The sequence below is a fragment of the Adiantum capillus-veneris genome, chromosome 29 (genome assembly GCF_014529385.1).
Source record: "Adiantum capillus-veneris isolate H3 chromosome 29, ASM1452938v2, whole genome shotgun sequence".
Taxonomy (NCBI): Eukaryota; Viridiplantae; Streptophyta; class Polypodiopsida; order Polypodiales; family Pteridaceae; genus Adiantum; species Adiantum capillus-veneris.
Window position 1 is genome coordinate 116,847,457 of NC_140959.1, and position 25,654 is coordinate 116,873,110.

The window sequence follows — 25,654 nt, forward strand, 5'->3', positions numbered from 1 at the left end:
CATTTTCAACGCGTCGTTGTCGCATCGTCATCATTGACATAGAGTCGGAATTCGGTAGATAAAGATTTGCAGATTTCAGCCCTTAGCATTCTCAGATTTCAGCCCGTCTCGTCGTCGTCAATATTGTCGGCAAGTCCAAGCATTGTAGAGATTTGTGCAATCATAAGTAGACCGCTCTCGCCATAGAGAGTGGGGCCTTCGGAGGAGGGTTTGACAACATTCTGGTGTCCTATTCTCTTCTCTCTCTCTCTCTCTCAATCTCATGCACTTTCACGCACAGTGTCCATTCACTTTGTTTGTGTCCTTTGCACTCTCTCATTAAAGAACGGAAGGCTCTCCCTTCCGTAAGTAAAAGGAAACCTTGAGCACAGTTCGGAGCACTCATCTTGAGCAAAGTTCAACATTCATTCCGCTGCACCTAACATTGGTATCAAAGCTTTGACAGTGTTCTGTATCACTCAAGGAAAGAACCACAAGAACCACAGAATGTTTTTTTGCTTGTTGCGGTCGCACGTAACCCAAGACCTCTTGTGTGTGTCAATTCCTAATCGTGTTTTTGAAGAGTGACAGGAAACCCAAGAAAGAAGGGCTTGTCTAGCCTCCCCTTGTGCCTCTTTTCACTCATTGAGAGCGGATCGTGCACTTAGCGGCCGACCAATTGACGTGAGGTGGGAAAAAGCAACTTTGGTGTGAGCGCAAGGCCACCACCGAGGGGTGCGCCCGCAGAAAAGAGCAGAACTCGGGTGAAGAGAAGATCCTTCTCTAACATAGATGCAAGCTAAAGAAGAACCTCAAGATTCAAGACCCACAAGAACCCAAGTTCCTCGTGCACTTAAGAACCCAAGACTTCAGTGGATGGTCATCACCCAAAGCGACATGAATACTTCGCATGGAGGTGATGAGCATGAGGGTGGTGAAGAAGAATTTTCCCCACCAGGAGGTTTTTCCGACCCTCCCCCTTCCCCATCTACGCCAAGGATTGCACTAACTCCTATGGAGGCTTTCGACAAGACGATGATGGACAGGAAGTTAGAACGCGAAGCACGAACAGCAGAAAGAAAGGCCGACTTTGAGCGTGAGCGTGAGCGCAAGCAAGCACGCTTGGAGGCCACAGAAAGAAAAGCAGAAATACAGCGTGAACACGAAGAAAGAATGGCAGCCATAGAGCATGAGCACAACGAAAGGAAAGCCGCCTTGTTTCGATTCTTTCCTCAAGTGCAGGCACAGATGCAAGAGATTCGGGAAAAGGAGAGTCTCTCATTCTCTTCTTCTTCAAAGCATGACACACACGATTTGCATGATGATTGATGATTTGGATGACACTGACAAGCATGATGATTTGCATGATGACCACGATGTGATTTCTCACAAGCATTGATGATTTGTATGATCAAGACGTGATTGTTCACCAGGATGATGGTTTAGTTTATGCTTTTTCTAGCGAAGCTAACCTCGTTGTAGATTCGATCGATCACGAAGAATCGATCTTGGCTTTCGAGTCGAGGTCCACAACAAACCCCCAGGCAGATTCGATCAAACACAACGAACCGATCTTGGCTCTCGAGCCTAGGTCCAAAGAGCCCCCACAGGAAGTACTATGTGTTCGAATGATTTGTCAGCAGGCATTGTTCGAGTGTTTCATTCGTGATTTTCAGCCTAGTGTTTTTGCATCAACCTGAAGACATCAGCGTTTTTGCAAACCTTCACGACAGAATCTCCATTAGACTCAACGTTTTCAGTTTTCAGCAGTCAGGCTCCGCAATAGAACCCCCGAACCTCGCAGATCTCACCTTCCCGCAACAAATCCTCGCGACACGGTCAGATTCCGCGTAGTTTGCAGATTCAGCTAGGAAAACGCAGATTTCAGCATCTGCGTTTTCAGCACGCATCGTCGTCATCGACATAGAGTCAAAATTCAGCAGATAAAGATTTGCAGATTTCAGCCCTTAGCATTCTCAGATTTCAGCCCATCTCGTCGTCGTCGTCGTCGACGACATCGTCGGCAAGTCCAAGCATTGTAGAGATTTGTGCAATCATAAGTAGACAGCTCTCGCCATAGAGAGTGGGTCTCAGTCTCATGCACTTTCACGCACAATGTCCATTCACTTTGTTTGTATCCATTACACTCTCTCATTAAAGAACGGAAGGCTCTCCCTTTCGTAAGTAAAAGGAAACCTTGAGCACAGCTCGAAGCACTCATCTTGAGCAAAGTTCAACATTCACTTCCGCTGCACCTTACATTGCCTTCTCAAACGAGTTGACCTGCGTATCCAATGATCTACATTTTCAAGTAACGGTTCTACATCATAAGGCAACTCATTTTCAGCTCTATCATGCTGCTGAAAATCTTTTTCAACCAATTCAGGTGGCTGTCCATCCTCATTAGGAGTATCAATATCATGTCCTACCTCTTCTGGCTCGAGGTTAACCGCCTGATTATCAATTTCAGCTTGTGGTAATGCATCATGAATCTCTTTTTCAACATCAATGGGTGACACGGAAGGCTGAAATCTGACTGTTTTCTTGTCAGCATCAGATTTTGTAGCATTTTTAAGCAATTTTGCCTCATTGAACACTACATCTCGGCTGCATATTACCTTTCTAAAATGTCGTAACCACACTCTATGACCCATTTCACCTTCTTCCCCATAACCGAGGAAGCTCCTTCATATGAAGCTTCGTTCTCAAGTCATTGCGTACATGAACAAAAGCTTCGCAGCCAAAAACTCTCAAATAATCATAAGAAGCAAGTTTGCCAAACCAAACCTCCTTTGGAATGTCATTTTTCAGCATACTATTAGGAGAGCGATTGCAAATTTGAACTGCAGTTTTCAATGCCAACTCTTGGGAAAAATTAGCGGTGGACAACATGCAACGCACTCTCTCCCATAAAGTACGATTATACCTCTCAGCCACACCATTAGAAGACGGATTATCAGGGACTGTCAACTCCCTTTTAATCCCATTTTCATCACAAAAACACTGAAATTCAGCAGATACATACTCTCCTCTATTATCAAATCTGAGACATTTAAGCTTAGTACTCTTTTGCATAGTGACAAAAGCATGAAACTTCTTAAAAGCATTAAAAGTCTCACTCTTACTTTTCAACAAATGCACCCATCCTTTCCTAGTACAGTCATCAATGAATGTAACAAAATACAATGCACCACCAAAAGACTTAACAGGCATAGTGTATACATCGGAGTGAGTAAGATCAAGAGGATTAGCTTTGCGAGAGACACCAGAGTAAGAAGAAGATTTGTTAGGTGCAGCGGAATGAATGTTGTATTTTCTCAAGATTAGTGATCTTTATTGCTCAAGGTTCCTTTTAGTTCTTAGGGAAGGAGAGAGCCTTCCGACTTATAACGAGTGCTATGATCACGAACAAAGTGAGTGGATATTGTGCGTGCAAGTGAATGAGACTAAGAGAAGGAGAGAGAAGAGATACGACACCCGAGAGATTGTAAAACCCTCCTCTGAAGGCCCCACTCTCGCCGGCGAGAGTGGTCTAACTTTGATTGCACAAAGGTGTACAATGCGTAGGCAATGGACTGATGCAACTTGGACTATGCCGATGACGACGACAGTGATGACGACGACGACTTGATGGCTGAAATCTGAGATCTTCTAATCGCTGAATTTCGGGACTGTTTCGGTGGCTGAAAATGACTGTTTTGGCTGCATTTTTATGGCTGAAAATGGGGGAAACACCTGCAACCAATCTGGGGCTGATCTGCTACTGTGTCTAAGGTTGAAAACTGTGTGTATCTGCTACAGAATAGGGCTGAGAACAAAAACGCTGATGTGCCCTGTTGCTTAGCAAAAACGCTCGCTAGATGTCTCCAAAAACGTTGATGGCTGAATTGGGAAAAACGCTAGCAAGGCTTGAATCTGCTGGCGATAATGGGAACCTGCAGTCGCTAGGGTGTTGGGTACTGCTGCCATAGTTACCCGAAACGGGAACAGGGAACGAGTACGGGAGGGTCCGGAACGGGACGGGAACGGAAAGGAGGAGGAGGGGGGCGGAACGGGAACGAGACCGGAATGGTCCACCTAGAGTAAGGCTTGAATTACCTCCATTCACCTTAGTCCCAAATAAACCTTTAAACAACCCCAAAACTGCCCCCAAATATGCCGCCTAGCCTGCCCTCAAACTGCACCAAATATGTTCCCCGAACAGCCCCAAATCTGCCCCCAAAAGCCCACTTTTTTCCCCCCAAATGCCTACTTTTCCCCGTTTCGTCCCGCGTTTAGCCGTTCCGCCTCGTTCCCTCCATTCCGGAACACCGTTCCGATTACACTCCGTTCCGGAACGGCGTTCCGTTCCTATCTCCGTTTCGAGAACAGGACTCGTCCGGAACGCCGTTTCGGAACATTTAGGCTGTGTTCCCCCCGTTCCCTGTTACACTGACTGCTGCCGAGGCGATAACTGCCAAGACAGGAGACGCTAGAGGTGCTTGAGTGTAGGCGAGGATGGAAAAGCCAAAAACGCCAGGGGTTCTGGAAATTACTGCTGAGAAGTTGCCTGTTGAGCGGGAAGCTCCTGCTGCCTCTTCTGCCAGAAAGTGCTAACTTGGGTTTGCTTATATATTAACTTAGCAAAATTGCCCTACCTACTTTTGTTGGAAAGTCACTTAAAAATAATAAGTGAAAATAACCAAAAATAGGAAAATAGGCTAAATGCACTGGAAAATTCCCCTGACCGAATCTGATGATTCTGAAGGGAATACTGATGATCATGCTGTGTGCAACCAGAGGATATGCATCTATGCTAAGTGACTGGGCATGCACGGTCTACGAATAGACTCACAAAAGTGCCAGGTCACTTCTAATCTAGACTGACTGGACTGACTAAACCCTGCTCATGTCGTAGCTTGTCCACGGACACATAGGGTTGGATGTGTCACGTGACATCCCCTCCTTTTTAAAGTGAGGTACTGGTACCGAACTGTATGGCGTCGAGGGAGATCGCCAATAGCATCCGGAATCCTGGAAGGGACTCTTCGCCGGCCCACTCTGATGTGTGGGTCGTGCGGTACTTGAACTTCATAAAGGTCTACAATGCTTGCTTCTTTGGGCCGCGCCGAAAGCGACACAAAGTCTTCTGAGTTTCCTTCCTTGCTTCAACTTCGTCGAGAGTCATGCTTCTTCCATCTTCAAGAATCTCCATGGCTGAAAATTCATGAAACCACTTCCAACAGAAAACCATGAACATACCTATTCCATGTAAAGTGAGTGGAAAAAATCTTGTCTTCCTCAAAGACTGTGCATGCAATGTAGATGAACAAAGAGACGGAATGCCAAACCGTTCACCACACACATGCAAACAATGAGATCGAATCTTTCTCTTCTAATCTAGAGCAATCAACTGTGGCAATTCACAACGGAAATGCACATGCTTGGTGCTCATACTTTCATGTGCTCGTTTAGAAACTGTGTCATGCCAAGGAACAGACATGGAATGTGACTTCCTTACATACATACCTTTCTGCCTTTCACGAAAAATCCGCATACATTCGTGCTCATCCATGAGAGAAACGTGCTCAACATACAATATGTCATGCCTAGGAAAAGGGATCACATAACGATGTTGACTTAAATACAGGAAACGATCACGAATGAAACACTCGAACAATGCGTGCGTATCAATCATGCGAACACATAATACTTCCTGTGATGGTTCTTTGGACCTAGGCTCAAGAACCAAGATCACTTCTTCCTGAATGATCGAATCGTCCTGTGGGGTTCTTTGGACCTCGACTCGAAAGTCAAGATCGGTTCGTCATGATTGATCGAATCTACAACGAGATTAGTTTCGCTAGAAAAAGCATCCACTAACACATCTTCCTTGTGAACAATCACATCATCTTCATGCAACTCATCATGCTTGTAAGAAATCACATCTTGATCATGCAAATTATTGTCAATCAAATCATCATCATGCTTCACACAATCATGCAAATCCTGTGTGTCATGCTTTGGAGAAGAAGAGAATGAGAGAGTCTCCTTTTCCCGATCCTGTTGCATCTGTGCCTGCATTCGAGAAAAGAGTCGCAACATCTCTTGCATTCTTGCTTTGGTCTCGCGGTCATATTCTCCTTGTCTTGCTTTGTTCTCTGCTTGTCTTTCTGCACGCTCACGATCCAATTTGGCTTGTCGTTCTTTGGCTTCCAAGCGTGCTTGCTCGCGCTCACGCGCTATGGCTGCCATTCTTGCTGCATTTCTTGCTTCGCGTTGTAAATTCTGTTCCATAAACAACAGCTCCAACTCCTCCATTGGAGTTAGTGCAATCGTTGTCGTAGATGGGTAAGGGTCGAAAAAACCTCCTGGTGGGGAAAATTCTTCGCCTCTCTCATGCTCATCACCTCCAAGCGAAGTATCCATTCCGCTTCGAGTGATGACCATTCTACAATCGTGGGTTCTTGCAGGTTCTTAAGTTCACGAGAAACTTGGGTTCTTGAGTTCTTGGGTTCTTGGGTTCTTGAGAATCTTGAGGTTCTTGAGGTTCTTGAGGTTTTCTTTCGCTTGCAAATCGCGTTTGAGAAGGATCTTCTCTTCACCGAGTTCTACTCCTTTCCGCCGGCGCACCCCTTGGCGGCCTTGCGCTCACACCAAGGTTGCTTTTTCCCACCTCACGTCGATTGGTCGGCCGCTAAGTGCACAGTCCGCTCTCAATGAGTGAAAAGAGACACGAGGGGAGGTTGGACAAGCCCTTCTTTCTTGGGAATCCTGTCACTCTTCAAAAACACGATTAGGAATCGACACACCCAAGCGAACTTGGGTTCGTGCGACCGCAACAATCAAAAAAATTCTTGTGATTCTTGTGGTTCTTTCCTTGAGTGATACAAAACACTGCCAAAGCTCTGATACCAATGTTAGGTGCAGCGGAATGAATGTTGTATTTTCTCAAGATTAGTGATCTTTATTGCTCAAGGTTCCTTTTAGTTCTTAGGGAAGGAGAGAGCCTTCCGACTTATGGAGAGTGCTATGATCACGAACAAAGTGAGTGGATATTGTGCGTGCAAGTGAATGAGACTGAGAGAAGGAGAGAGAAGAGATACGACACCCGAGAGGTTGTAAAACCCTCCTCTGAAGGCCCCACTCTCGTCGGCGAGAGTGGTCTAACTTTGATTGCACAAAGGTGTACAATGCGTAGGCAATGGACTGATGCAACTTGGACTATGCCGATGACGACGACAGTGATGACGACGACGACTTGATGGCTGAAATCTGAGATCTTCTAATCGCTGAATTTCGGGGCTGTTTCGGTGGCTGAAAATGACTGTTTTGGCTGCGTTTTTATGGCTGAAAATGGGCGAAACACCTGCAACCAATCTAGGGCTGATCTGCTACTGTGTCTAAGGCTGGAAACTGTGTGTATCTGCTACAGAATAGGGCTGAGAACAAAAACGCTGATGTGCCCTTTTGCTTAGCAAAAACGCTGGCTAGATGTCTCCAAAAACGTTGATGGCTGAATTGGGAAAAACGCTAGCAAGGCTTGAATCCGCTGGCGATAATGGGAACCTGCAGTCGCTAGGGTGTCGGGTATTGCTGCCGAGGCGGTAACTGCCAAGACAGGAAACGCTAGAGGTGCTTGAGTGTAGGCGAGGATGGAAAAGCCAAAAACGCCAGGGGTTCTGGAAATTACTGCTGAGAAGTTGCCTGTTGAGCGGGAAGCTCCTGCTGCCTCTTCTGCCAGAAAGTGCTAACTTGGGTTTGCTTATATATTAACTTAGCAAAATTGCCCTACCTACTTTTGTTGGAAAGTCACTTAAAAATAATAAGTGAAAATAACCAAAAATAGGAAAATAGGCTAAATGCACTGGAAAATTCCCCTGACCGAATCTGATGATTCTGAAGGGAATACTGATGATCATGCTGTGTGCAACCAGAGGATATGCATCTATGCTAAGTGACTGGGCATGCACGGTCTACGAATAGACTCACAAAAGTGCCAGGTCACTTCTAATCTAGACTGACTGGACTGACTAAACCCTGCTCGTATCGTAGCTTGTCCACGGACACATAGGGTTGGATGTGTCACATGACAAGATTTCTTTTGCTTTCCATAAAGACAATCATTACAAAAATCCAAGTTTTTGCCTTTTGCATCAACCTTCTTCAGAGAGAAAAGTTGTAAGGTGCAGTGGAAATGAATGTTGAACTTTGCTCAAGATGAGTGCTCCAAACTGTGCTCAAGGGTTCCTTTTACTTACGGAAGGGAGAACCTTCTGTTCCTTTAGTGAGAGAGTGCAATGGACACAAACAAAGTGGTGAACACTATGAATGAAGGTGCTGAGACTGAGAGACAGAGAGAGAAGAATATGACACCAGACAAGTTGTCAAACCTTCCTGCAAAGGCCCCACTCTCTATGGCGAGAGCGGTCTACTATTGATTGCACAAATCTCTACAATGCTTGGACTTCCCGACGATGAGGACGACGACGAGACGGGCTGAAATCTGAAAATGCTAAGGGCTGAAATCTGCAAATATTTATCTGCTAAATTCTGACTCTATGTCGGTGACAATGTCGATGACGACAATGTGACGACGATGCGCTGAAAACGCAGATTTCAGCGTCTACGTTTTCCCGGCTGAATCTGCAAACTGCGCAAGATCTGACCGTGCAGCGAGGCTCTGTTGCAGGAAGGTGAGATCTGCCAGGTTTGGAACTTGTTCTGCGATGTCTAACTGCTGAAAACTGAAAACGCTGGTCCTTCTTGATGCCTTGTCGCGACGGAACTACAAAAACACTGAGGTCCAAGCTGATCCAAAAACGCTAGGCTGAATTCCGTCTCCTTGCAAAAACGCTAGGGCTTTTGTTGGTTCTGCTGTCACCGGTTGTCTTGCAATGCAAAACGCAAGGGCTGATCTTGATCTGTTGTTGCGAGGTTGTTGCAATGCAAAAACGCTGGCTGATCTTGGTGCAAAACGCTAGCCTTGCTGCTGATGCAAAAATGCTAGGCCTTGCTGGGGGGAGGGGGGGGGTCCCTATTGAGAAGGTGCCTGTTGAACCGCAGCTCCTGCTGCCTCTTCTGTCAGAAAGTGCTAGCGCTAGGTTTCTATATATACAAAATAAGTAAATTTGCCCTACCTAGTTTCCAACAAAAGTCACTTGAAAATAATAAGTGAAAAATGTCAAAAATAGGAAAAATAGGTTTAATGCATTGGAAAATTCCCCTAATGGATTCTGATGGTAATGTTGATGATCATGTTGTGTGTGCAACCGGAGGATATGCATCTAGTCTAAGCGTCTGGACATGCACTATCTACGAACAGACTCACAAAAGTGCCACAACACTTCCTATTCTAGACTGACTTGACTGAATTGAACCCTGGTCATGCTGTAGCTTGTCCACAGACACATAGGATTGGATGTGTCACGTGACATCCCCTCCGTTTCTCAGCCCTGCAACTTGCATTTTTCAGCCAGCCATACCAGCGTTTTTACATCAGCATGGCAGCGTTTTCAGCAAGGGTTGCAGCAGTAAAGAACAACAACAAATTCAACGACCAGAAGCCTAGCAAACCAACGTTTTGCAACATTAGCAAGTCCGGATTCGAAGCATTCAGTTTTCGACCATAGTCTCGTGCTCGTCGTCCACTCCGTCGGCCTCGACATACCCCATTTGAGTTGCATCAACCATTGTACCAGATCGTGCAATCAATAGTAGACCACTCTCGCCATCGAGTGGGGTCCACGCACTTAGATTAGATGCATATCCTCTGGTTGCACACAACATGATCATCAAATTTACATCAGAACCATCAAGAGCATTTTTACAATGCATAGACCTATTTTCCCTATTTTTGACTATTTTCACTTATTATTTGAAGTGACTTTTGTTGGAAACTAGGTAGGGCAATTTTGCTAAGTTTGTATAAGTAGAAACCTAGCGCTAGCACTTCCTGGCAAAAAAGGCAGCAGGAGCACACGCTCAACAGGCACCTTCTCAGCAGGACCCCCAACAGCATGCCTAGCGTTTTTGCAACTCAACATCAACCTAGCGTTTTTGGACCAGATCAGCCAGCGTTTTTTATTTTGCAGATTCCTGGCGACAGCAAGAAGCAGAAGACTCCTAGCGTTAGCACATTTGCACAGCGACAGCAGATCAGCCCTAGCGTTAGCTATAACCGGCCTATACAACGTAGAGGGCGGTACTATTTCAATTACCTGTTAACTTTACACAGAGCACTGAGAAGGGAAGAGAACATAGTTGCGTCCAGCGACTAGAATGTCACTGAGCACACGAGACCGACACCCTATAGGCCCCAAAGACTGGCGCCCCTTTCGGTATTTCTTTAATTTAGAGAGGGAATTACAAAAAAGAGAGTCCTTGGAAGATAACACCTGCATCCAGCTAGTACGCTCCAAATTCGGTAAAATTTCGGCAACATAACGGTACCGAAATTAACCCGAATCAGTTTCCAAGCTCAGGACTCTATCCCACTGGCGTTTTTCCTCAGTCGGGAGCACAAAACAGTAAATTCCAGGTCGCTGTAATTTCTGGTTCAGTCCTGTTTTTGACCTGATTTGGGCACACGGCGGTCCCTACACTGTTCCCTGCACCTTGGGCTTGGTGCCCCTTGATTCTGGAAGCATCCCGGGCACAAAACAGTCTCAAAACAGAGTAAAAACAACAAGCAAACAGTGTTGAATTTATTGCGCAACCAAGAGGTTATTACCCTCTCGTGTACCTGCTTTGGTGCAGTAGCTAGCTACACCGGTTCCTGTGCAAAGAGGCTCTTGCCTTGGCACGAAAGCATATTTCCCCACAGCTGTACATAGGTCAAATGAGAAGCCCACTAGTGGGGCATAACATATTGTACGTAGGGGAGAAAGAGAGCAGTATGTAGCGTGCGGGGCATCACTCCCATCACCATACTGTGCATAGAGGGCAAGGTAAGCATTCCATAGCTTCTGTACTTGCTACAATCCACCTGAGGCTGAAAATGGCGCCCCCTTTGTTGATATGCAGCTCGTTTTTGCCTCCCAGAGTGGCAGAATTGCTCACAGGCTGACACGTCGCCCAGTTTCCGAGTTTGGGCTTTCCCTGCTAAAAATATCTCAACTGGTGCGTCAGTTGACTTGGCAGCAGAGCAATAAAATGTTCCCCTTGTCATTCCAGAGCTAATGACGCGAACACATTTTCCGGTCAAAAATAGCAGTTCCCTAAATTTTAGGAGATGCTTCCATGGCATCCCTATCGGTCTCCTAACCATCATTGAAGACTACCATTTGACCAACATCTACAATGTGGGTTAATTTACTGGCCCCTTTCAACTTATAAAGTTGCAGTGACTTGACGAGTGGCCCAAATTCCAGTTTGGCGCACACGAGCTTCCATACTCATCAGAATTCAGTGCTAACTGGCCCGGGCAGTCCCTGTCTGACCGACCTAGATCCCCGATGTGAGAAACCCATTTGGCTGCAGCCGTTTCACACTGGCCATGCAATGTCCACTTGCACCTTTTCAAGGGTTTTGGGACAAACAAGTAAAAATAAAATAAATATATCTAATACTTATTTGCGGAAGGCAACAGGAAAAATACACCTCCTGGTGACATTAGCAGATTTTCAGCCCTAGCGCTTTTGCATCTGCCAGGCATTTCAGCGTTTTGCAGATCTATCGCGACGGAACCAACACAAGCACCAGCGTTTTCGGTTTTCAGCACTTAGACATCGCAGAACAAGTCCCGAACCTCACAGATCTCACCTTCCCGCAGCAGATCCTCGCCGCACGATGAACTCGGCGAAGTTTATAGTTTCAACCTGGAAAACGCATATTTCAGCATCTGCGTTTTCAGCGCGTCATCGTCGCATCGTCGCCATCGACATCGTCACCGACATAAGAGTCAGAATTCAGCAGATAAAGATTTGGAGATTTCAATCATTAGCACTTCAGATTTCAGCCCGTCTCGTCATCGTCCTCATCGTCGGCAAGTCCAAGCATTGTAGAGATTGTGCAATCGTAAGTAGACCGCTCTCGCCATAGAGAGTGGGGCCTTCCGAGGAGGGTTTGACAACATTCTGGTGTCGTATTGTCTTCTCTTTCTATCTCTCAGTCTCAGCACCTTCGTTCATAGTGTTCATCCACTTTGTTTGTGTCCATTGCACTCTCTCACTAAAGGAACGGAAGGCTCTCCCTTCCGTAAGTAAAAGGAATCCTTGAGCACAATTCGGAGCACTCATATTGAGCAAAGTTCAACATTCACTTCCGCTGCACCTTATAGTCATCCTCATCGTCGTCGACATTGTCGGCTAGTCCATAGCATTGTAGAGATTTGTACAATCAATAGTAGATCCCTCTCGCCATAGAGAGTGGGGCCTTCGAAGGAGGGTTTGACAACATTCTCTCTCTATCTCCCAGTCTCAGCACCTTCATTCATAGTGTTTATCCACTTTGTTTGTGATCATTTGCACTCTCTCACTAAGGGAACAGAAGGCTCTCCCTTCCGTAAGTAAAAGGAACCCTTGAGCACAGTTCGGAGCACTCATCTTGAGCAAAGTTCAACATTCACTTCCGCTGCACCTTACACTTGCATATCATGTAAGAAGTCGACTACCGACCACATTTTGATTCCCTTGAATCCGGTGGCATAACCGTACATCAGCATAAACGGGCTATAGCCAATAGCCGAGTGCTTTGTTACTATTATAAGCAAACTCAATACGTGGAAGATAGCGTTTCCAAACAGATTGTCGTCGGGAGACATACGCTCGTAGCATGTCCTCCATGGTTTGATTCGTACGTTCGGTCTTCCATCAATTTCAAAATGATCTAATTGACGAGACGCACATACAAAACTCCAATTTCTGTTTGCCAAAAATTACCTGCGAATTTTGGATCACGATCACTAACAATTTCATCCGGGAAACCATATAGTTTGTATAAGTGTTCCACAAAAAGTTAAGCTAGCTCGTGGCTCTTTACGGTGGAATGTGTAGGGTTAAATCACGCCATTTTCGTGAGTGGATCGACGACGACCCAAATGGCATCATGCCCACGGTTGGTTCAGGGTAATCCAACTACAAAATCCATAGAAATGCTTGTCCATTTGCTACCAAGAATTTGCGAAGGATGTAATAACCCGACGCATTTTTGTCGTTCGGCTTTGTTGAGCTGAAATTAGGCGCATTCCCGCACATACTTTTCAACAAAAGCTTTCATGTGCCGCCAATAAAAATACCAACCAACCAAGGCCAAAGTGCAGCGTATACCAAGGTGTCTTGCACTAGGTGCATCATGACACTCCTAGAAAATTTGCTTATGGTTATCCTCATCAACGGGCACACTATCACAAAAGACAGAAGCGTAAACATACGGGAATGATTATGACTTCGGGTGCCAAGAGAGGGTACGCCGGCAATTCGGTATCGGGAACCTCGTCTATGTACGAGATGTAGGGAAAAGCGGTCCACTGATGCTCGTCAGCCATAGCAAGTGCGTGCACCTTGCGCAGGAATTAAGTAGCAAGAGGCCAAGACTGCCAACTCTGGTTCTGTGTGAGATATCGACGTCCAAAAAGTTGTAACGTTGGAGTATACGCATCGTTACCTATGCCCACTTAGGTTAATAAGTTAGGCGGCCAAACCAACTTGTAGGTTGGCCACTTAAAAAAATCGTTGGCTGATTATGCAGCGCTGAAAATTGCCTCACGTAAGAAATTCCCTCGAAAGGGTGCCATGAAAAGGCAGCCAGCGTTTCCAAAAGGACACGCGAGGTGGCGATTCTACAAGCAAGAGATGCCTACGAAGGGGTGCTCACAGGCGAAGAGGCATGGCTGCTCACCGGAGGGGGTACGAGTACGCGGATGCAAAGGGGTTTATCCCGACGAAGGGATGCGAGCTGTTCGGGTTCTCCGCACACACACATAGTTCTTCTGTCTCTTTTTTTATTGACCTGAAGTAAGAAAATCAAGTTACCTCATGCTCGCAGATGTGTGCGTGTACCACCTTTCTTCTGCTTCCATGCAACTCCGAGAGAGGGGAGGAAGGGTAGCGGCGAGGGTAAGAGGCTCACAACCTTCGGGTGCCGAGAAAAAAATTTGCTCCGATACCACTGTAAGGATTCTAGTTACTAATCCTTAATTAAGTACTTAAACTCATGACTAAGACTTAAGAAACTTGAACTGTACTCAAAGACAAGACTCAGAAGACTCTGTGTTTGATTGATTGAAAGTGTGATACAAGGGCTCCTTATATAGGAGACGAACAGGTACATATGAAAAGGTATGACCCTGCACAAAGAGACACATCCTTTAGGCGAATAGACACATCCATCCAATGAAGAGCCGCAACCATTGGCCGAAGGGGCATGACTAGTCGTCAAAGGAGTGTGGTTGTTGGTGAAGAGGCATGACTTTAGACGCGAAGGGTTGTGACCATTCAAGAACAGGAGTCCTCTTGGGTTAGTCACACTTCGCATCTGCATCTGTAATGAATCAAGAAGAGTGTAACAAGTCATAATCGTGGCATTGCAGCTATCGGGGATCATCCCCCTATCTTGTTGACTTTGTACTTTGGGCAATCCCTTGTGATCAACCTCTTTGCATATCAATAATGCTTATCTTACTCATGAGGTGTTACGAGATATGATTTCTAGAATTATCCCTTCATTGCTTGCCCACATGCATCTTGATCGTGATGTTGCCTCGTATCGCTTTGTTATGCGGGTGCAATGTGCTATTCAAGTCTATGGTAAACATTAAATACATTGCACTCGGGGGGATGTTAATGTTGTGAAGCAGGTTTGTCAACGGCTGTAGGTATTGGCTAACTCGCGACCTTTGTCTGAATCTGAAATGTTGGAGTTGTGTGAAGCTTGTGTATGTATCCAACATAATGACAAGTGGAAAATTGATAAATGGGGGACCCATGCTCATCAACGCGCTTTTATAGATAAAGGCTGTGCTCCAAAACAATTCTTTAAGCATCTGCATACACAAGGGTTTCCCAAGGCATTAAGCGTGTTATGCTTCTGATGCTTGGACATCATCAAGACAAGAACTTGTTGATGCCATGGTCTCACATTATCGATAGGTGTTTGTTGCTCCTTCTCAGCCTTCTATAGCCGCTCATCAAGCACGGCAATTGTTGCTTTCTTATATACATCCGATCATTTCTTCGAAAGATGCACAATGCCTTAAGGAACCATTTATTGATTCTCAATTGCACTGTGCTTTGTTTGCATTGGGCCGTTGGCAATCTCCTGGCTAGGATGGGCTTACTCTGGAATTCTTCCTCTCCTTTTGGGAGACTCTCAAAGAGCCCTTGCTTTTCGTGCTAATGCGGTATGGGAGAAACAAGATTTGCCATTATCTTGGGTTTGCTTAAATTGTTGCCTAAGCAAGCAATTTGTGAGTAATTCTCTCATTGGCGCCCAATTACTTTGATGCATGTGGTTTTGGCTAAGTTGTTGATGAACCGAATTAAAGATCACCAGCTTACAAGACTTCATCAATCTCAGTATAATTTCATTCCACATCGCCAAATCACGAACAACTTGGCTAATGTTCTGATTGGCATGGCATATACAAAATACACACAGGAAGATGTGCTTGTTATGCAAGTTGAAATTGAAAAGACTTTTGACACGTGGGACTACATTGCTACTATGATGCGGTCTAGAATTCAGTTCTAAAATAGCCAATATAGTTTATTCCTTGTATGCTCGCAATACGTCATCGAGGATCCTTGAAGGTGAATTGACAAAATATTGGCCTCTTTGTTGTTGAGTTAAGCAAGATTGCCCCCTAAGTGCTTTGTTGTATGCTATTGCCACTCACCCCTTGTTGATGTATCTTGATTATTTGACCTCTGTTGATCATCTTCATGGTTTGCAGTAACCCTCGGGTCAGAACTTTATTGGGCAGGCTTATGCAGATGACTCATTATTTATGCCTCACAATCAGCACGCTAATGTCCAAGCGATAATGGATGTTTTGGAGTTGTTTGGGCTTGTCGCTAGTTTGAGAGTCAACTTCGCAAATCGAAGCTTCTGCCACTTAATTTTTGTGATTGGCATCGTCTATTGTGGCCAGGTGAGATTGTTCCTCCAAATGTGCTTGCCAGGCATTTGGGGTCTCCAATTGGATGGAATGTCACTCACACTCAAAAAGTAGATTGGGTTATGCAACGTTTGAATGTCAAATAGCATTACTGGAAATTATCCACATGGCCGTTGCAAACTCGACTGCGAATTGTTCAAAGTATCCTGATGGCTTACGTTCAGTTTTATTTGCACTAATGCATTGGCCTTATATTTATCTCGCTTCTCTTATGTCAACCATTTTTTCTCATTTGTGGCGAACTCATGCTCACAAACGTTTGATGTCAATGGGAAAACTTTGCACTCCTAAGCGTTTTGGTGGTCTCGATATCTTGGAATTGCGTAGGCATGTTCTTGCTAGGAAAGCTATGTTGTCGCCTACCCCTGTGCAACAAACTCAACCTTGGACTCTTATGTTTGCTTACCCTATGTCAACATGTTGTTACTTCCTCATTTGGTCATTGGCAATCATCTCTCTCGGAGGTCGTATTTGGCAAGAGGAAGGGCACATTATCATGCACGCTCGGTAGGAAGGGAATTTGCTTCGTTTGGAGAGTCTTCATTGGAGTCGGGCATTCTCTCTTACTTTGGTTGACCGCTCGCCTCGTAAGGCATACTCTCTCTCTTGCCGCGGCATTCGTGTGGTTGAGGATGTGGTTGATGAGGCCAGCTACACTTTCGAGTTTCCCCTTGCCGCTCGCTGTTTTTGATTGGGTATGCATTACCGTCAATTTTGGAGAGAGTTTCAGCACATGCTGGTTGATTTTTTACCATTTCACCTTTGGCTGATGGTAGTCGCATGTCTGATTGGAATTTCCGGGAAACGCCTTTTGAGGCCATTTCTGCCAGTCGAGTTTATGCTCTTCTTCTACCGAGGCCTTGGCTTGCTGACCATTGTAATGCCCTCGGGTACATGCACAAGTCTATATCTGGTGGAGGAAGCCTCTCTCTGCCCTGTAGAAAAGCCACTTGACTTTGAAGGAGCGATTGTTTCTCTGGCGCTGCTTGCTTGGAGTTCTCCCGGTGGGCACTTTTCTCAGTGCACGGCACATCCGCTCTTCTCATTGTGTCCGTTGCTAGACTTCTGAAGAGACTGTTTGTCACCTACTTTGGGATTGCTGCATTACTAAACATTTTTTTTGCTGCATATAAGCTTGTATGCGGTTCCGTTTCCCAGCTATGGTCTTCCAAATGGTTTGGGCTTTTGGCATTCTCCCGCCTTCCTTACAGCAATTTGCCGTCTTCTTTATGTGGGTCAAAATATTGGGCTTACTCGACCCTGTGGCACCAATATAATGACTATATGTTCCACCACTTTGACACAAATCCTTTCTATTCTTCAAGCTTTTCCTTAGGCAATCTCTACGTTTTGCCCTGGAAGTTAGTGATATCACCACAGAGATACATCAGCTTTCCTATGAATGCTTTTAGGCATATCTCGCAGCCGAACACTTTTATGCTCTTTCCTTTGTATATAATCTTTTCCATGGGTTTTCCTCACCTCAAGGTTTCCCACTCCTAAATTATTCAAACAATTTACAAAAAAGTGTGTGTGTGTGTAATGCGCACGCGCGCGCACACACACACACACATATATGTGTACATATATATACCTAGATGAATCTAGGATAATCCCAGATTCACCCTTAAAGGAAGTGCAAGGTATAGACCCATGCTAGTCACCACCAAGACAATATAACCATCAGTTCCATCATGCATAGTATTGACTAAATACCACGACATCATGCATAGTATTGGCTAAATTATATGTAAGGCTCAGATGTACATACAAAGCTCCATATGAGCACATTCAATGGAAGGAAGAACATATCCAAGAATATCGTTCACTCCATGCGGACTATATAAAAGCTAGTGAGCGGAGGTGCTCTTTACGAGTATGCATGGGATGGAAAAAAGTATTCTCAGGATGTCATCCATGATCCAGCTCCACAAACAGTACATACCAAAGCTAGCAGTTGGAGGTGGCTAAATCATGTATAAACCTTAGATTGACCTTGCATAGTTCAGTAGTGCAGTTTTGCACTAAGGGCCATGGTGTACCCAGCATTGGCTATGATTTTGAGAGACATTGTCAAAAGGAGCTACAAAGAGTGGCTTTTTATGGACGCTGTGGTCACACCACCTTTAATACAATCTGCCTTATTGCACTTCAGGATTATAAGGACTGCAGTGACTACTATCAACAATGAAGAGGCAAGTCTGTTCAACAATTTCTATTTGACAAAATCGTGAAAGAACACTGATTAGGAAGAACAATTTCTATTTGACAAAATCATGAAAGAACACTGATTAGAAAGAATTGCAGACACTCACAAAGACACAAAAACATCCATTCATCAATTACCCGTTGTGGCCTCCATGTCCACCCTTCGGCAGTAAGCGCAGGCGAGCAAACTCCAAATCCATGTCATCGTATATCTGTAAAGCAAACAAAGACAGCTTTGTAAGGATTTTCTTCAATTCTTCTTATGCAAAGTGGCAGGGTCTCCAAGCAAACCACATGACGTGCCACATCAATCCTGCAAACTTTGAATTACCTATCAACTCTCTAAAATTCAGTATTTAATGTTCTTTTTCAAAACACTTCCACACTGAAGCGCTTTCTACAAGGATTGTGTGGAATTCCTTCAGCTTCGCAGAGGTAGGAAACAGAAGTGTTAGCAAAGTCACCTGGCAATGTATTGCGCTTATAGCTTAAAGGGAAAGATATTAGATAACCCCTAAAGGTGATTTAGCACTTTCTTGACAAGGTTTGTTTGAAGATGCAATCTTAAAGCTTCTACACAAATGCGCAATTTATATTGTGTGAGAAGACACCAATCTGTAACTGTCTCTCTCAGCACAAACCTCCCATCCTAGGTAGGCCATGTTGTTGGAGATGCTGGCCTCTCACCCAGAGGAAGTACAAAAGCGGCGTAACAATGTGTAGGCTATGTAAACATCAAGGTGGTCTGTACAATGAGTGTAAAATGAACCAGGTGCATAGTGCCATGTGATGTGGGCATGATCTCGACTGAAGAGAACCGACGATCTTGCCCATGTGTGAAGGAAGACGCATCGATGCCAGTAGGTTAGGCAAGGAAAGACCATGTGTTCGATAGCCATGGAAGTTCCACCCACGCAGAAAAGGGTCACTTTTGAGCAATTTGTGCTAAATAAGTAAGCCTTACCCCTACCTTTATGACTATGAGCAAGAGCCTCAGTTGTCACATGCAAAAAAGACCCAATTGCCGAGGTTGTTCCTCGTGCATGACATAAAAACTAATTTCTCAAAATGAAAGAGCATTTGGATTTCCCTTCATCGTGAATCTAAGAATGGAGGCAAAACTTTGACAGAAATCAAGACGACCATGCACTGTGGCAAGCCAAAAATGGGAAAACATGTTTCAATCGATCAAGGGAAAAAAATGCTAGATACAATCTGTTGCTACCTCAACATAAGAATATACATATACCTATACCTCGATGAATCGATGGCCTGGTGTCCATTAATTAGCTCTTTTGGCCACCTCAACATAAATATATACAGGTATCTATACCTCGATGAATCGATGTCCTGGTGCCTATTAAGCTCCATAAATACACCTCTATTCGGACAGTCTAGTTAATGAATTTACCAGGAAACAAGCCATGATGAAAAAATTCTTTGATTGCAAGCTTTCACAGAAGTAAAAGCTCATCATATTTACCACGAGGATTTGATGGATAGGTATTCGGTAGTATGTGGCAAGTGGACCGACCTAACAGAAAATTCAAAAAGCACTTAGTAGAAATTTAACACATCACACATTGCAATAAACAAGGCAAAAGCATAGCTTAGTTTGAGATAAAGATCGAGTTAATTTGAAAGACCCTCAAAGAGTCAAAACTGTCATAGCATCAAAATGAAAATTCTTTTCAGAAGGAACTGAATAGAGATTACTCAAATTTAAAGTTTAACATCCCCACTTCTCACATGTTAAAGATACTACCTCCATCCTAAAGTCTAATAAACAATTGCAGCCCTGTAAAAACTACATCCACTTCGCCTGCTTGCCACATGCATCTTTTTGTATGCAATAACACTCCACTCACCACAAAAGTCAACACCTCTGCCTTGTTGGGGTGTGTGACACATCCGCACCACCACAAGTGAGAACACCCTTTACTTTGAAAGCCTACACACTTGACATCATCCATTAGGTCACTAGATGCCCTCTCCCAACTCTATAAAAGAAGCCCAAAGCTACACACTTTGTATCCACTTTTGCACTCTATGCACTAGCCATCACTCTGAACTCATTTGCATCTTAATCTACTTATGATTTGCTACTTGTATTAGTGTCAATAACTCTCTAATCTCTCTTGTAATTAACACTTTTACACAATGAATGGCTCATTAACGTTTCCGCCATAAACGCCACTCCTTTCATGTGGTATTGGAGCCAACGGTTCTCACCCTAGGCCTATTGATCTCCTTCAACACTTAGTTTTACACTCTTGCATTTAGCTTTCTCTAATAAGCTCATAGACTGAGCATTAGTAGCTAATTTTTTATTAGTGTGTCTATTTTAACTCATCTCACGCTAATAAAGCTCGTCCTTTGAGCCATTTTGAGTGCATTAGAATTAAGCCTCCATTTTCATCTTGCATTATCAATTTTATCTTGCATCAAGGTCCCAGAAAATAGCTTTCGTTTGAGCTTTCAAGAGCTTCAATTGGAGGAGTTTAGAGCTTGAAAAAGCTGTCTGGACACCTGCAAAACAGAGCTTAAGTTTTAGTGTTCTGAGAGAAAGGGCACACGAGCTAATTTGGGTGGTTGGTTAGCTTGCCCACAATAGGGTGTTTGACCCTAGGATTTCGGCTCGAGTCTCTGCAGCTTCATTTTTGGAGGGGCACAACAGGCGGACGACAAAATCCATTCAAATTGGACTTTGAAAATTGGTCGGGTCTGCACAGGCAGATTCTCACGTCTTCACAATATTGTGAGACACTAACGGAGTTCAAAAGGTGCTTAAAAGCATTTTTGTGGTGCAATCGGGTCGTCCAGAGGACGGTCACACGCAGTGCGATCTGTCTTTGCATTTGCACAAGCTCTTTGCATTCACACTTTTTGCATTGGAACAAAGCATATACATTTGGCTTCATGAAAAGCAACTTTGTACAAGGATCAAACAATGCCCGACATCGGGTAAGACCATCCTTACACACATTTGCACAACAATTTGTTTGTATGCCATGCCGACATCGGCATCCACCCGACACAACATACTTTGAAAATTTGTAGTAGGACTTCACTTTAATCTCCAACACTGGAGAAGCCCCATTTGTATTTGACCTACCACCTAGTTGCCTACAAATCTCTAGGGGAGGTGCACGCTTTCATCCTACACCCATTTTGTCATAAAACCTAATATCTAACCAACCCAAATGATTTTCTCATATTAAACTAATCACTTAATGTGAGAGAATAAACGGGAACAAGGGTTAAGATATAGATATGTGCTTATAGATCTCTCTCAACACGAGGCCAATGGTAAAGGGGTCCAAATGAGAGATGTTCTATCAAAGAGCAAGGCTACCAATGGAGCTCAGAAGCCCGGATGTACCTTAGAGTACATAGGATGACAAACTGTGATTGCACTCCGGTTAGACAAGATGGATACAACTGATAAAAGACATAACTCGTTAAACTTGCAGATGTAAATAACAGGATCACAAAAAAGGATGGTCAATCTCAATAAAGGAAGAAATGATCCCTTTGTCTTCCTTCTTTTGGTTCTCTATGTTTCTGAATTCCCTATAATTCCAAACTCAATCTTTCAAACAAAACATGGTTCTTTCTTGCAGCTATTCTTCCTTGACCTAGCCATAGCTTTTCGGTAGCAGCATGTAAAAATAAATGGTCGTCTTTTTGACAAAAAATTTAGTGCCCGAATGAAATGTCTATAATAGCACCTGGAGACAAGTTTACATTCAGCATAACCCCCTTGTATTATGTATGTGCAGTAATGCCAACAGGGACTTACTGATTCTCCAGACAAATTGACAAAAGTTTGTGGTTTGGCGACTAGCACTTGTGATGACCCTACTTCGCCTGCACAAGCCAAAGCTTAAGTAACCAGAAAAGGGACATATTAGCAAGATGAGTGACTTACCTCTGCCCATTAGCGCTTTATGTTGAGTGGTGGTCATCCTGATGCCTTCTGCCTCAGCAAAGGCCTCTATCATCTCAAAACCTACCTACACTCGGACAAAAAATATGACGGTCAGAGGATGCACCTGTTTCTACATGCCGTACAACGAGAGAGTGGGTGGGTGGGTGGGTGGGTGGGTGGGTGGGTGTCGGGGGAGAGAGAGAGAGAGAGAGAGAGAGAGAGAGAGAGCGCTCACATTGTGGCGTGTGCCCTGGTAGAGCTTTCCGGGATTGCCGAGGCCCACAACGAGCCACGGAAGATTCGAAGAGGAAGTGCTAAGTTCAGCACTGCCGCAGAGAATGCGATGATGCTGAGAGGAGGAAGATGCCGAGGCGGAGGAGGGGAGGCGCATGATGCCGAATGCCGCCACTCGCGACGGCGCGTTCAGCAGATGATGCATCTCTCCCAGGACTTAGAGTGAGAGAGTTTTCGAACACAGGTAATTTTTAAAAAGATTTTAAAAAAAAGGGCGACTGATGACGTGGACTTTTGATGAAACGAGGTTCTTCTGTTGTACATACAATGATACAACTAGTCTTGCTTGGTGGGCGTTGCTATAGAACCTAACTAGTACCGCCGGGCGGCCTCTCTCTCTCCCCCTCTCTCCCTCTTTATCACGTGAACTGAGCTTTTTTTCTTTTTGGATTTTAGCCTTCAGGTTGCAGATTGTGACACGTGTAAAGGGGAGCCCTTCCGCCATATTATGTTAGTAAATAGTAGATAACATAACATATGCAGATTGACATCAAGTATTTAGCACTAAAGTAAACGAATTACAAAGTGCATTGACAATTTTTTTAAAGAAGTGTGTGTATGATTACCAATTACCTCTATAGTTGTCTGTAAAATGGTCCAATTTCACAGCATTGACAAACTTTTAAAAATGAAATGCATGTGTATTTACTCTCCAAATCAAGCATAGTCAATTTTCTCTTATTTCTCATAGAACCAGAGAGAAGAGAAGAGAGAGAGAGAGAGAGAGAGAGAGAGAGAGAGAGAGAGTTATGTGTTGTCGCACTTGGAGGGAGCAAGGAGTCTTGGTTGTCAATCACACAATCTAGTGCAAAACATATTTATTGAGGAGGAAAACGCTAGGATAAAAAGTTGTCCTCGTGCTACATAACGGTTATGCAAAGGAGAACGTTGGGCTACAATATATAAGATGCATTGCCAAACAAAGACGTATGTAGATCCACCTAGGAATAAAGTAAACATGTGCAGAGTACGTTGAGTTCTGTAATGCATAAATTGCGAGAAAAGAGTGCATGTCTATTTGATATATAGATTCAATGGTCGAGATTGAGCATGCACTGGTGAGGAAAACATGTGGCTAAACTAAACCTAAGTAAGTATTGACAAAGTCAAAAAATACAGAAAGCATCAACAGACTAAAAAATGAAATGCACTATTAACCGGGTAATCATGTACGTGTGTTGTCCAATTGTGCAAGCTGAAGGACAATGTTTAAATCAAGCTACATAAAAGCAATGTGAATAGTTAAACATTTCATTTTACAGTTAAGCACAAAGTGAAAATACTAAATATACAGTGCACGTCATGCAAAAGTGCCATACAAAAGTATGGTGGAGAGTTGGCACTGTGGTCTCTCCAAAAATTATAAGAAACGAAATCCGTGCCCTGTCCCGTAGCATTTATGTGTTGCACCAAGCAAATGTATAGGCATAGGGAATTGAATACAAATAACGGACCTTGCAATGTTATCGAGTTGGAGTCGTGCTTGTAGAGGATATTAAATATAGGAGCTTTTCATTTAGAGCTTTCTCTACAAAGTTAGAGCTTTTTGTGGGTAGAAAAATCAAATGTAACCTTTTACACATATTAAGGTATATAGCTTTTGAACTAGGATAAAGTGCATAGTAAAAAAATTGTGCTCTACATGTTTGTGACACAATTACGGGCCATAGTAATACAACATAGATTTGATTAAAAAAAATTAACCATATCAACGTCAATATATTGATACTGCAATGTCATATATATAGTATTTATAAGAAAGATCATCACAAAGTCTATGTTTATGATCCACAAGAATTTTAGTACAAAACTAAAATATTTGAACTTTTGGTATGAGGTAAGTTGAAGTCTACTCTAGCACAACGAGTCTTTATCTTGTTCGCATTATAAGTCAATTAGAGAGAATATGAGAGAGAGAGAGAGAGAGAGAGAGAGAGAGAGAGCAAAGTGAAATATTTAAATTTCTTGCATGGGTAAGTTGAAGTCTACCCTGGCAACAAGTCTCTATCTTGTTTTCTCTACAAGCAATTAGAGAGAATATGAGAGAGAGAGAGAGAGAGAGAGAGAGAGAGAGAGAGAGAGAGAACAAAGTGAAATATTTGAATTTTTGGTATGAGGAAAATTGAAGTCTACTCTAGTAATGAGTCTTTATCTTGTTCATGCTATAAGCAATTAGAGAGAATAAGAGAGACCCCCCCCCCACACACACACACACAAACACAAACACACATGATGATTATTGAGTAGGCATTTGTTTGCATTACCCTAAACCCCAATAAGAACAACAAGAACAAGATAATGACATGAGAAACACAACATTTTCCCCATAATTGAACAACATATAGATTGAGCCTTGATTTTCAAATCAAGAAACCATGATTGTGGGTGAAAAAACCCTTGTGGGGACAAGGGAAAAACCCACAATGTCCATATCTTGCTCGTTGTTGCATTAAAAAAATACTATCTCAAACAATACATAGAGTCAAGTCACAAAATAATTGTCCACCAGTGGAAGTAACTATCTACTAGTTTTTCTCCTCAGGAGGAGGACCACAAACTTTCTTCTCTAAACACTCAGAGAAGACAAAGAAATCACCCTCTAACATTAGACAGTGACGTATCTCCTTTATGCAAGCAAGCCCCAAACCACCACACCCAGCAAAGATGTCCATAACATGGTCGTCCTCATATGTGAATGTTTCTAGCAGCCAACTGTGTTAAACATAATAATCAAAGTTTAACGACAAGAGATTGCATAGAACTATCAAGATGTGTCCTGATTCACAAGAGTTCATGGCTAGAAAGTTACATGTATAAAGTCTCAGTACGCTCTGCTCCCCCTCGAATCAAATCTCCAGCTAAACTTGTATAATCATTACATGAACGAGGAGGAGACTCTGTGAGGTAGCTTCTTGAGGCCGGAAGGAACTAAGGAGAAACATCCTCCCCAACCTTTCTATCATAATGAGGTGTAATGCTTTGAGCATTCTTACGATAAAATAGACCAAGAGTGAGATCCATCACCTATGAAAGGAGAGAACAAATCACTTAAAAAGAAGAACTCTAAATTCATACGCAAGCTTCAGATAGAGAAGGCAACCTCACCTGCTCACCAGTCTCTGGGTGTAAATATCCCCCATCACACA

The 25,654-nt window shown here is 43.7% G+C and overlaps 1 protein-coding gene across 1 annotated transcript in view; it reads right to left on the reverse strand.

Moving 5' to 3' along the window:
• LOC147419820 (peptidyl-tRNA hydrolase, mitochondrial-like) overlaps positions 1 to 22,678 on the reverse strand; it is a 48,655-nt gene extending 25,977 nt beyond the window's left edge. The window contains exons 1-5 of the mRNA XM_086505302.1: positions 22,450 to 22,678; positions 22,215 to 22,299; positions 22,086 to 22,153; positions 19,767 to 19,817; positions 18,422 to 18,495 (exon numbers count right to left, since the gene is read on the reverse strand). Coding sequence (XP_086361428.1) covers positions 18,422 to 18,495; positions 19,767 to 19,817; positions 22,086 to 22,153; positions 22,215 to 22,299; positions 22,450 to 22,653 — 482 coding nt within the window. The 5' untranslated portion in view covers positions 22,654 to 22,678. The remainder of the gene's footprint in view (positions 1 to 18,421; positions 18,496 to 19,766; positions 19,818 to 22,085; positions 22,154 to 22,214; positions 22,300 to 22,449) is intronic.
• Between the last annotated feature and the right edge of the window lie 2,976 nt (positions 22,679 to 25,654).